We start from the raw sequence: 13,375 nt of genomic DNA on the forward strand, positions 1-13,375 counted from the left end.
TTTTAACTTTGTTAAACAAGGGTCTACTCTTCCAGGTAAATTTTTTGTCACTTTTAAGGCTCTTTTGTGTATGTATGTGTGTGTGTGTGTGTATGGAAGAGGTGGGTGCTTTTTTGGCATTTAAATTAAGCAATACTATTTTCAGTGAGACAAAACATGTTATAATGTGATACCCAGGTTACCTCAAATTCCTGACTTCAAAGGTCTGAAACAAAAAGTCAACTTAATCAATCCAGTACTTGAAAGTGAGGACATGGACATTTCTATTGACATTTCCTTCTCTTTTTTTATTTTTTATTTTTTTTGCGGTACGCAGGCCTCTCACTGTTGTAGCCTCTCCCGTTGCGGAGCACAGGCTCCGGACGCGCAGGCTCAGCGGCCATGGCTCACGGGCCCAGCCGCTCCGCGGCATGCAGGATCTTCCCGGACCAGGGCACGAACCCGTGTCCCCTGCATCGGCAGGCGGACTCTCAACCACTGCGCCACCAGGGAAGCCCGACATTTCCTTCTCTTATGAGCAAAGAGCAAGGAGGAGAGAAAGAAAATTTTAAAGAGCCATGTACAAGTGACTATGTCAAAAGAATTCAGAATAGTGATTACCTTTTGGTGAGGAGGAGAAGTAAAATTGACTGGGAAGGGTCATCACAAGGAAACTTTCTGGAGTAACAGAAATGTTCTGTATCTCAAACTGGGTAGTGGTTCCATAAGTGTAAACATAGGCAAAAATTCAATGAGCTACACACCTTGACTTACGCATTTTATCGTATGTAAACCATACCTCAATTTAAAAAGTAAAAGCATCCAATACAAGTAAGGTACTGTAACCAGAAATCAAGGATAAGAATCATGAAATCAGAACATGTTAGAAAAAAAAACAGACCTTTCCAGCATCTAGCACAGCACTGTACATCGAGTAGATGGCTAAACAAGTATTTATTGTAAAAGTTTAGTAAGAATATCCTAGGTGGTTCGGAAGATCCCTTCTGAACTAATTAGAACTTTTAATGTGACTATTTTTCAGAATATTCCAAATATAGATAGGCTCAGCCTATAAAATAGCCTCCAAAAGATGGACATTATAGGTCTAGAAAAGCTATGCCTCAAAACACAAAGAAAATACAATTGTCTTAACTCTGAGTACAGATTTAAGGAATCTCCTTATCTAAAGAAAGCAGTCCATTCTCAACACTTTACAATCACTGACAGTACAAATCTATCTATGGTCTTCTAGGGACAAGCAGGAAACAAAATTTAATACTCAGTAAAGTCAAAAAATGCCCAAAACCTACATGATGATGTTCTGTCTTCTGAATGGTATTCTACCTGTGCAGTAATTTGGTAGCTATGGAGACCAAAAGCAACCAGCAGTTTTCAAACATAGCACATAGCACACGTGTGATATTATCAAAAGATCAGGTTTAATGATCAAGAAAGTCAACATGTCTGCTTGGTAAACCTGGCCACACAATGTTAGAGTCCCTATGCCAAGAACCCAAAGAGTCCCACACTGAGTTTCAACTTGCATTTTCAGCTAAACAAAGTAATAAGACTAATTTTCCTTTAGTAGATAAATATTTCTATCTATACCTAGGTTCCTACATAAACAAAATTCCATGACTGAAATGAAACTGGAAGGTCTTTGCCACTAAATAATCTGTTTCTATTTCTTGGGTGACAATAATTCCAAATGTATCATTAAGTGAATTCAAAAAACATTTTTAAATTATTAGAAAATAAAATTGTCACATGCTGAATGGGACATTACATCTCATTGTTATTCTATCTTGACGTTGATAATGCAGTGTGGTAATTTCAGAAATGGGAAGGCTCTAGGTAAACCAACAAAAATAATCCACCCTTTAAAAAAGCCAATCAAGAACAAAAGAACTGAAGATTATTAGCTCTCTTGAAATACTACTATTCTGGAATAATCATCAGCTATGCACAAACAGTCACACTGATCACCTGAGATCAGAAAGAAAAGGTTGGATTACATATTCATAAGAAATGTGTTTCCTAAATTCCTACCCTAACCCCCTCTCCCCACAAAGACAGTGTCTTGCCAATGTTTAATGTTCTAGGTCAGCAGGTTGAGTCTCTTTAGAAATTCTTAACTGTCACCTTTGCTTATGGATAATGACAAAATAGTCTGCAGAGCCTGTATAACTGCATCGACAAGTTATACTATTCTACATCCAGCATTAAATAATCCTCATTACTTAGGCTGGTCATCATTTTTCAAATACCCGTTTTAGCTGTCTACAAGTGCCATCCAGCCCAGCCCCTTGTGCAGGGCCTGCTCTGCACCAAAGCAATTTCATTGTATAAGTTTTAAGACAGATACAATGCTGCTGGACTGTGGCACTAGCCAGCATATCAAAATTGAAGCCATTGAGGATTAAAAAAAAAATCCATCTTTAAAAATAAAGCTTATTTCTCATTCTTTAAATCTACATATAATATCTACTCCTATGTTTCTGTAAAAATATGGAAGAAGAGGATATAATGATACCCCCATTCTCCTTTTAGATAAAAAATGTAAGCCCTTTTTTCCTTTTTAATAAACATTATCATCTCAGATCCTCCAGTATCTATTTTAGGGTTTAAGGACCATTATAGAACCCACAACAATAGATCAGTGACAGACTTGATCCCATCAATTAACACGTTCTGGGGAGGCTGCCCGGATTCCTGTCTTCCTCCCCTCCCTCTTGGAGGCCTGGTTTTGACCACACTGACATCCCTGGCCTTAAGGATGAATAACCCAGATAAGGGGGAGTCCCTTCCCTGAGACCAATTTCTTTGTAATTAGAGCCAAAATACAAAAGCTGTTAATGACCTAAGGCAAAGTGATATGAACTCCAAGCCAATGAAACCATGACAGCAAACAGATTTCTAAACAGCAAAGTGAGATCCATTTACTTACATGAAGATTCAGTGCCAAACATGGCTGGCTCCAGAGGCTGCTTTTAAAAGATTAGAAGAAAGGAAAAAAAGGAAGGAAGAAAAATCGAGGAGAGTGTACGTGTGAGAGTGGAGAGATGAGCTGCTACACAGCAGAGGTCATGAAGACAGACAATGCAGTCCAAGCTGTGTCCAGCTGCCAGATTCTCCTCTTACAAGCTTCAGTGTTCTCCCGTGTGATTGAAAAGCAAGGTCTCCTACAGCACCAAAAACCGAAGAGCTGTTTTGGAAAATCCAACACGGAAAGGCAGGCCGACGTGGCTCTTCTGGGATGCAGGGAGGCAGGACTAGGTAGCAGCAGGGGCAAGACTGGGATCAGCAGCAACAGCGGATACTGCAATCCCCAGCCCTGTTATAGCAGTAAGACAATAGCAGGGCTTATGCATACACTGGTGACGTCAGAGACACTGCACAGACCGACTGCGCTGCTTGAGCCAGAGGCTCCAGGGGCTTCAGGGGAGCAGGCAATTCAAAGGGGAATTCCTTCGTCCCAAAATGCACAAGACCAAGAGCCACATATATATTCACCCTCCTGACAAGATCTTCATCCTGTGATACCAGGCACTAAAAAAGACCTCAAAGAAATTTAAATATTGGCTTTATAGCAACCAACCACAAAGATATGCAAATCAGAGTTCTTGGTTTTAGGCAGCAAGTAGAACTTTTCAAGGGAATTAAGAATATCAGAAATGAGAAAAATAACCTACCTTTTAAAATAACTTCAGAGCTCACTGTTTTTTCAGTAGGCTTGTGGTAGACTAACAGATCAGGGGTTGTACACTCAACCACAAATATGTGAAAATATGTAAACTATTCCACACACTTTCTGGGCATATAAATTCACAAGCAAATGTAACAGTAAAATAATACTATAAGCACTTAGAACACTGCTTAACACCCAGTGAGCACTCAAATGTTAGTGAATACATTATTATTTATTTTGCAACTATTATTCAAATGTGAAAACCACCACTCTATACTCTAGGAATATATGTATGTACACATATTTCTCCTATCCCGTCTCTTTTGCCTTATTTTTCTTCATTTTACCTCGTGAGAATTCCTGTCATTTCTCCCAAGTAACGCAGTCATGTTAACGCTGTGTGCACACACCAGTGTACACCTGTGTGCAAGTGGGCATAATTATTCTTCATCCATCAACACAAAGAAGATATTATTATTTTGTCTCTTGACTCATTACCTGCATTACCTTTACTCTTAGAAATCTGTTTTTTCTAAAAGCTATAAGTGCATAGACTTTAATTAGAATGTCTATCCAACACAGCAAAGAAAGCTTTGTTCTAATATTTTTTAAATATTGAAATGCATAAAAAGTATGTTTTTTCAATAATCCCACTTTTAAAATCATATAAAATAGGAAGTTCAAAAGCTCAAGTTTCTTTTCCATCCATTCATCTAAGGTATATACTTTTTCCAATATTTTCTAAAGTTTACAAAGACATGTCTTTATATAACACAGTTTTTAAACATTAAATTCTTATATGATTGTGGAACTGCAAATTACCATCTAAAAAATATCATTAATAACTCTCTGGTCAGTATATGTAGATCTATCTCATCTTTAAATGGTTACACAATATTCCATTGTATGGATGTGCATAATTTATTCAAGGTAATTGGACCTTTATCTTACTGAAAATGCTGAACCATTATGAAGAAATTGCAAAGATTATACATAAGAATAAATACTTTGTTGTAGCTAAGATAATAATAACTAATATTTACTAAATGTTTACTATGTGTCAGGTATTATTTTGGGAACTTCACGTGTATCAGCTTATGTAATCTTCATAAAAACCCTACAAGGTAGGGTTATCCACATTTGATAGACAGTGGTCACACTGCTTACTAAATGATGAGCTGGGATTCAAGCCCAGGCAGTCTGGTTCCAACACATAGACTCTTAACTACTCTTCTATAATGCCTCTTGAAAAATAAAAAAATAATTACCAAAATTATATTTTAAGAATTCAACTAAAATGAAAGGAAAATAGAAATCAACTGAAAATATGGAGAAGAAAATTCTTAAAAGAGAAGGGTCACCAAAAAAACTAAAAATGACAGAAAGGACTAAACTGAAAATTGCAAAACTTAAGAAAAATGCATCCCTCGCAAAAATAAGTGGTCCAGGTCAACAACCAGTGGAGAGCACAGGCATACCTCAGAGATACTGTGGGTTCGGATCCACACCATCACAATAAAGCAAGTCACACAACTTTTTTGGTTTCCCAGTGCATACACAAGTTATGTTTACACTGTACCGTAGTCTATTAAGTGCCACAGCACTATGCCTAAAAAAAAAAAATGTTAATTTTAAAATACTTTATTGCTAACCATCATCTGAGCCTTCAGCGAGTTGTAGTAGTAACACCAAAGATCACTGATCGCAGGTCACCATCAAAACAAATGTAACAATAATGAAAAAGTTTGAAATATGTTGAGAATTACCAAAATGTGAGACAGAGACACAGAGTGAGCAAATCTGTTGGAAAAATGGTGCTGATAGACCTGCTTGAAGCAGGGTTGCCACAAACTTTCAATTTGTAAAAAGATGCAATTTCTGCAAAGAGCAATAAAAGAAAGCTCAATAAAATGAGGTATGCCTGTATCAATAACAGTGTTGAGACACAACTGCAGGAAATGGGCAAGGGCAATACACTTCAAAAGGGTTGAAACCAGAATAGTATCTTAACATAAGATCTATTTCAAATTGCATCCCAGATGTTGCACATGAATAGTCACACAAATGGGGGTGGATGTGGCCATCAGAAAGGCAAAAGGAAAAGTAGGATGAGAAAATGATTCCTGGGTAGAGATATAGTTAGTCCTCCATATCCACTGGTTCCACATCTATGGATTCAACCAACTGTGGATCAAAATAGTCGGTAAAAAAAATTCCAGAAAGTTCCAGAAGCAAAACTTGAATTTGATGCACACTATTGACATAGCATTTACACTGTATTTACAACAACTTACATAGCATTTATATCATATTAGGTATTATAAGTAATCTCGAGATGATTTAAAATATGCATGTAGGTTATATGTAAATACTACACGATTTTATATAAGGGATTTGAGCATCCGTGGATTTGGGGGTGAGGGCAGTCCTGAAACCAATCCGCCACAGATACCGAGTGACAACTGGTACTTCCCACCAGAGGCCATAGTCTATATGCGACAACTTCTTGCTGACTCACTGATGTAGCTCTTTCTTCAGCTTATATGTGAGGGTGTATATATGCATACATAAATACATTTTTCTGAGTGCCTATACTTATTTCTTGGCACAGATTTCTAAGAGTAAGTTAAAGGCTGCAATATTTTTCAAGACGTCTACTTTTTAGATAACTATAGCAGGATCAGTATGTTAAAAACGTTAGGTCTCTGGGCTTCCCTGGTAGCGCAGTGGTTAAGAATCCCCCTGCCAATGCAGGGGACATGGGTTCGAGCCCTGGTCCAGGAAGATCTCACATGCCACGGAGCAACTAAGCCCGTGCGCCACAACTACTGAGCCTACATGCCACAACTACTGAAGCCTGCATGCCTAGAGCCCATGCTCCGCAACAAGAGAAGCCACCGCAATGAGAGGCCCGCGCACCACAACGAAGAGCAGCTGCTGCTCGCCGCACTAGAGAAAGCCCGCGCCCAGCAACGAAGACCCGATGCAGCCAAAAATTAAATTAATTAAATAAATAAATTTATATATATATAAAAACACATTAGGTCTCACTTGCCAGCAATCTGGACACATATGACAACCTCTGACTCCTATTAAGGTTTCTATACCCTCTGGATGCCTGAGGTATTTCTAAACACTTCAGAAGGTTGGGATCCATATGGCTAAAGACCCATCTTTGACAAAACAGATGCCAAAATTTTAGTTTGCTCCCATTCTTTCCTCTGGGCAGCTGGCATGAGCTGAGAAAATGAAGACAAATATTAATGGCCTGCCTAAGGAAAACATAATGAAAGAAAATGAAGGAAGATAAAACTGACTGATGTCCTCCACACCCCTTCAAAAAAAATCACATAATACATTCCAAAACCAAAGTGATCTCTGGGTTATCAATTATGTCTAATTACGCATGCCTGCGGCCCTGCCTGCCTGTGACCCTGCCCTTCCATTAGTAAAGCGAGTACTGTGAATTTCAGGATAAAATTAGCAAAGAAAGAAGAGATCAATATTCAAAATAATTTAGCGGTCAAAATAATTATTGTTAAATTAGAATGTTGCTGATAAAGAAAGATAATAGTGACAATCTTAAAGTAAGTCAATAGTAATTTTTAGAAGAAACCCCATTCATAAATTGACTCAACAACTATTTCCTGAAAGCCTACTGTTCTGCACTCTAGGGATACAGCCATGAACAAACTCTCTCCTCTTTGGAGCTTATGTTCTAGAGGGTGAGATGGACAAATAAATACGTAATATATCAAGTGGTTGTACGTGTTATAAAGAAAAATAAGAGGAACTAACGAGGAGTGATTGAATGGGAGGGTTATTTTAGGTAAAACTGTCAGATAATGTCACCCTAAAAAGATGACATTTCAACAAAGACCTGAAAAAACTGAGAGGAAACTACATGGGTAACATGGAAACCACATGGGGGAAAGCTTTCCAGAAAAACAAAATAAAATACATCTATTCTTGAATATTCAAGACTCAGTTTTCTACTGGAAGATATCCCCTTTAGTGCTATGATGCTGTCATTAGTACAAAAGTGGTTGTGCTGAACTGAAATAAATTCTCTTTTCTAATGCAAAAGAATTCACTCTTCCGTGAACTGAAAATATGTGTGTTCTTTTCTTCAAAGTTTAATAGACTAAATATACCTATACTTGCAAATATGTAAATGTTTATAAAAATCACCACAGAAGACAATACTCAAAATAGCTTCCTACCACATCAGACAACTAGCTTAATAAATGTTATCTCTATTAGTTTGGTAAGAACTTAAACCACATATTCTCTTCAGAGTACATACAAGACCTAATTTTAAAAGTGTCATATCTGGAATTTCTCTGGAGCTGTATCCTTTGTTCACATTAAAGCTTTATTTTCTTACTATTCCTCTTGATGTGCATTTAGCATGTTAAAGTTGTGTGTATTTTAAAATACCACCTATGCATTTATAAAGTATTACTTTAAAAACAACAAAGAAGTGTTTTAATGGCAATACATAAACTATAGAAAAATGAAAAAAAAATCAATGATTCTGTTCTTTGGAAAAAAGGTACAAATATATAATTAAAAACAAACTCATAGTAAAGCTCCCTGGTAGGATTATAGAAATTTGATTTCTTTGTATATGTCTATAAAATGTAGCCCTTTCTGCTTCAACATAGTATCACACATACAGTGAGCCTTCTAACAGGTAATTATATTCTATTTCAGAGCCCTGGAATGAAATTCTGGTACACTAATGTTATAAGGAAAAGAAATTCAAAATCCAGAGAGAGCGAGAGAGAAGGAGAGAAAGAGATACTACTATGCTATTTGATTTAAAGGAACTCTAAAATAGGAAATAAGGATTTACAGAAAAAACATATTTGGGTATTTGGGATAATTAATTACTTTTAAATGTTTTAGCTTCAAAACACATTTACCACAAAAGTCCTTTACATAGCTAGTGCCTAAAAATGGCATTTTATTAACAACTTCACAAAAAAATTAATTTTCTCACCATAATTAGCTATCTTGCCAAAGATCCATCCATAGATCAAAAGGGATCATTTACAAAGAACATGTAAATAATGCCTAATTTAAACACACACTGGGATTTTGTCATTATTCGGGGTATGGAAAGTAGGTCCCTGCCCTGGTGGAAAAATCTTCTTTGTTGTTTAGTTTAAGATGAATCTGTCAGAAAACAGTGTCACTGTTACCCAAAAGTTCGAATGTACGGTAGTATAATTTTGAATTACCTGCACAAGTTTTGGGCAAAGATCCACGTCCATATCTCCTTACCACCACCTTACCTCCCAACCCCACCTTCACCCCGTCCAATCTAAAGAAAGCCCCCACTTAATCATCAAGAAACACTGCCCTTTGTTAACTTCACCTTAACTTTATTCTTGTACCAACTTACCACTCAGTGAAACTAGAAACTGAGAACAAGACTAAGCAGTTTAAAAAAGGAAGAGGTCAGTTACACTCAGAAAATTTAGGATAAAAACTGAAATTCTCCAATTCACTTCACTACGTCAACCGCATCTAAAAGATCAGGCCACACACATGCACAAGAAAATCAACACAATGGCAAAAACGTTTTACAATCTCTGTAGACTGTATATATATTTTATTCTCTCTGTGGCATAATCTGAACTCAGATATTTGTATTCTAAACATTCTGGCCCAGAGGGTAGAAATGTGGATTAAATATGGGTTGCAGTTTATTTTAAGTCTGTTTGAGTAGGACCCAAACTGAAATAAAAGAAACAACAAGGGTATGTCTGAGAAATTCCCTTAAGTATTTATCCTAAATTAATCACAATTTGTATACAACAAATTCATACATACTCAGGAATAAATTCATGCATAATAATTTTTAAAACACACTATTTACAAACATAACCAATGTACTTTTTAAAATACTAATTCAAAACAGTATATTTTAAGTAATTCTACATGGCTGGAAAATATTTTAAATTTAATTTTACCTGTATAATCCATAATGAAGCAACAGGCAGGGAACCGGGTATTTTCCAAAGTAAAACCCTATCAGACACAAAATGAAACAGCTCCCTGGACAGGCAAACCACTCTGGGGAAAGCCTCCTGCCATGTGACATTGAGCACACACACTTCTGCTTATCTCGATTCAAGCTGCAACGGTCATGGCTCTGCTCTCCTTTGCCTGTTCTTTTAAAGCCATCCTTAGAAAAGTCTTTCTTAGAAAAGAACTATTATTTCTTCCCATTTCATTCCTGTAGTATTAGTTTAAAACTAGGGAAAAAATAAATTCTCTTCTTTCTTTAAGTGAAAAGAACACAAGACGGCTTCCCTGGTGGCGCAGTGGTTGAGAGTCTGCCTGCCGATGCAGGGGACACGGGTTCATGCCCCAGTCCGGGAAGATCCCACATGCCACGGAGCGGCTGGGCCCGTGAGCCATGGCCGCTGAGGCTGCGCGTCCGGAGCCGGGAGAGGCCACAACAGTGAGAGGCCCGCGTACCACAAAAAAAAAAAAAAAAAAAAAAACAAGATATCTATACTTCATCCTAGTACTCAGGGTTACAAACCCACATAACCTGAAATGAATCAGCATCCAAATTTTTAGGAAAAATATCGTCATTATGTTCATTCCTTTGATAGTATGCACATGTGATCAATTTGAAACATTTGATTTGTAAATAAACCTAATACAGGTGATGAAAGAACTATCCTTTAAAGCATATCTAAAACCTTTAACTCATTTGTCTGAGTCCTGAAACAGACATCAGATGGAAAGGACATATGGTCATTCCTGAGACAGACTGCATCTGATGTAATCTTTAATGTCACATTGTCACATGCATTGAGCCATCTTTTCCTTCATTGTCAATTGTTTTGATCTTGAGTGTGTCCTGGCTAAAGAAACCTTAAGAATGGTTACTCCATCTTGATACAACAATTCTTTAGACCTTGCCCAAAGACAAGATATAAATAAATTTTTTAATTTTTTATCGGCTTTCTTTTTTTCCAGCAACCTGAACAGTTGGACAATTTCCAATTTAGAGACATATTAATGCTCCCTTAAACTGCAGCTACTTTGAGAAAGATAAGGCATTGGTGTTTTGAGTGGTTTTACTGGAGTAGCAGGATGTTTTGTTTTGCTTTTACTTTGCTACTTTCCTTTCCATTGAATACATTTCTCCATGAGATAATTTACAAAGTTGACAATACTATACAATATGATTCTAATTTTCAATATAATATCAAAAGTATAAATAGTACAGAAATCTAAACATTCTGGGCTCAATATCATCGATAATTTTATGAAATAAATGAGGAAGCATCATTACATTCAGCCATCTAGTCAAGGCTTCATTACCATAAGCAGATCCCATTACACTGCCATTCTGCTAACAGTCAAAAGCTGTTAATTCCCATCAACCTCACCTGTCATTGTTGCTAAGCAGCCTTGTCTCACTTCTCGAGCTTTAATTCTCTTTGTCTCAATCTAGGGTACTGGCTGGGGAGCCTTCCATGGGCTATAAAAATTTGATATACTTTCTACCTGGTAATTAAAATGTGCAAATGGTTAAAACATTAATGCCATGATTGTTTTAAAATGGTATGTTTAAAATGCCTAATAATAACAGTCTTAATTTCCACGCAACTTAAATGTGTGTGACAACACTGAGCCATCATCAGATGTCACATGAAATGACGTTTTAAGCCTTTCACAATTTAGTACTGTTAGCATGGATTTTTAAAGTTCTTTAATTATTTGAGCAGCATTATTGTAAGAGCAACTGTTTTATTTTTATCTTTTATATTTTATTTATAACTCTTAAGTCACAGATATTTTAAGGAAATGCATTTTATTAACAAAATGAGAACATAATGAAAAATCCAAATTAGAAAGTAGAAGATAGATGGATAGATGGATAGATAGCTATAAAACCTACAATACAGTTAAGTGATTTGCCACACCTCAGAAAGCCAGCAGAGTGGTTGAGAGCCAGGCCCTGTGTCAGACAGAGAAGGTTTAAGCCACAGCTTAGCCACTGCTTAGCTGGATGATCTTAAGCAAGTTTTTAAATCTCTCTTGACTTCAATTGCCTCATAAGTTAAGTGACAAAGGGCCTAGATCAATGCCTGGGATGTGATAACAGCTAATATGTAAACAGCACTTAATGTGGACCAGGCACTGTTCTAACTCATATATTAATAACGTACTTAACCCTCACAACAACCCTGTGAGGTATTATCTTCATTTTATAAGTGAGGAAACTGAGGCATGGAGGGTATGTAACTTAACTGAGGTCACACACTATACATAACAGAGCCAGGTTTTAACCCAAGTAGCGTCGTTCAGAGTCCTTGTGCTTAACGACTACACACACTACCTCCATAGAGTAGGTGATCAATAAATGGAAGCAGAACAAGAAAAACTGTTTCCAAAAACTAGGTTCATCCTTTCCAACCCTGCAGTTTGCCAGATATTCTAATAAACCATGTATTAATAAAAATTCAGAATTTATAAAAATTATCTTTTTATAGTCCATCTTCAATTCCAACATGCAGAAAAATTAAACAGACAACCAGAATGAAAGGGATAAGGCGTACAGTCATTGTGATAGCTTAAAATGAGAGCTGCATTAGCCAGTTAGGCAGAAATAAGTACTCAAGTGCAGAAAGCTATAACCATAAAAGGACCTGTACTATGTACTACCTGCACACTCCTAGCAACCACTATGTCCCTCCCTCTCTACTTTTCAGTTTCCAAATGTCACAGTAGATACTACTTGTCTGGCCTCTAAAGAGTCTGAGCAGGTTCCTCTGACTGCACCTTCAAAGCTCACTCAGGAGGACAGCACCTTCGACTAGACGCCCCTGCCTTCCTCCCCAGGAATCTTCTCTTGCCTCATCTCACCCCTGGCAAAGGAGACTCACTAGTATGCCTAGACGCACTCCTCGGACATGGAAACAATCACATCACAGCACTCTCCAAAATGTACTTACAAGTCATGGGAGTCAGAGGTCCTTTGCAGGTCACCTGTTCCAGCCTACAGCCCAGGGACCACTGTCCTAAGTGTAACTTACTGACTCAGGAGCAGCCCATGCTGTACCCCCAAATCGTATCCCAGATTCATGCTACAATTTACCCCTTCACAGTCCAAGCCGGAAGAAGCATAGTTACTGAATCAGCAGGCCTGGGGTCTAGCCTCTACACTGCCACTCATTACCTCTCTGGTCTGGGATAAGTCCTGGAACCCTCACAGGTGTCTATTCCCAATGGGCAAAATGAGGAGGTTGAACTGGATGACCCCTAAAATCCAGTTCAAATCCAATGATACAGGATTCTACTTTAAACCAATTACAGCTGGATGAGAAAACTCAAGTAACTCCCGCCAGGGAGCTCTTCCTCCTACTCCAGCCCACAGCATCCCCTCCTCCATGCTGACAGGGCTTTGGGAACAGCTCCACCTCAAGGGTGGGAAGCCAGGGAGCCAGCAGGTATTGTCCAAATCCAGTGCATTCACGCTGAATGGCTGACTCTTCCAACTGTTCAGGCACTGTTCCTCCCTAAACAGGCCCCAGTAACTCACCCTAGGGGTGAACAGACAAATACAAACATTCATGAAACACAACAGAAATAACTGTTGGAGGCCAAGCCTACTGGAGAGTTCATGCCCTGGTGGGTCATACCTCTTAGGACAACAAGGCCTGGGTGCCAGCAATA

The 13,375-nt window shown here is 37.8% G+C and overlaps 1 protein-coding gene across 5 annotated transcripts in view; it reads right to left on the minus strand.

The window, feature by feature from the left end:
* ST7 (suppression of tumorigenicity 7) overlaps nucleotides 1-13,375 on the minus strand; it is a 254,231-nt gene that overhangs the window by 198,647 nt on the left and 42,209 nt on the right. Inside the window, exon 1 of one of the 5 annotated variants that reach the window (XM_082662066.1) lies at nucleotides 2,927-3,146. The exons of the other annotated variants lie outside the window; for them this stretch is intronic. Within the exon in view, the coding sequence (XP_082518192.1) occupies nucleotides 2,927-2,948 (22 nt within the window). The 5' untranslated portion in view covers nucleotides 2,949-3,146. Of the gene's footprint in view, nucleotides 1-2,926; nucleotides 3,147-13,375 lie in introns of those variants that run through there. 5 annotated transcript variants of the gene reach the window in all.

This window comes from Grampus griseus (genome assembly GCF_964374135.1).
Source record: "Grampus griseus genome assembly, chromosome: 9".
In the NCBI taxonomy this organism is placed as follows: domain Eukaryota; kingdom Metazoa; phylum Chordata; class Mammalia; order Artiodactyla; family Delphinidae; genus Grampus; species Grampus griseus.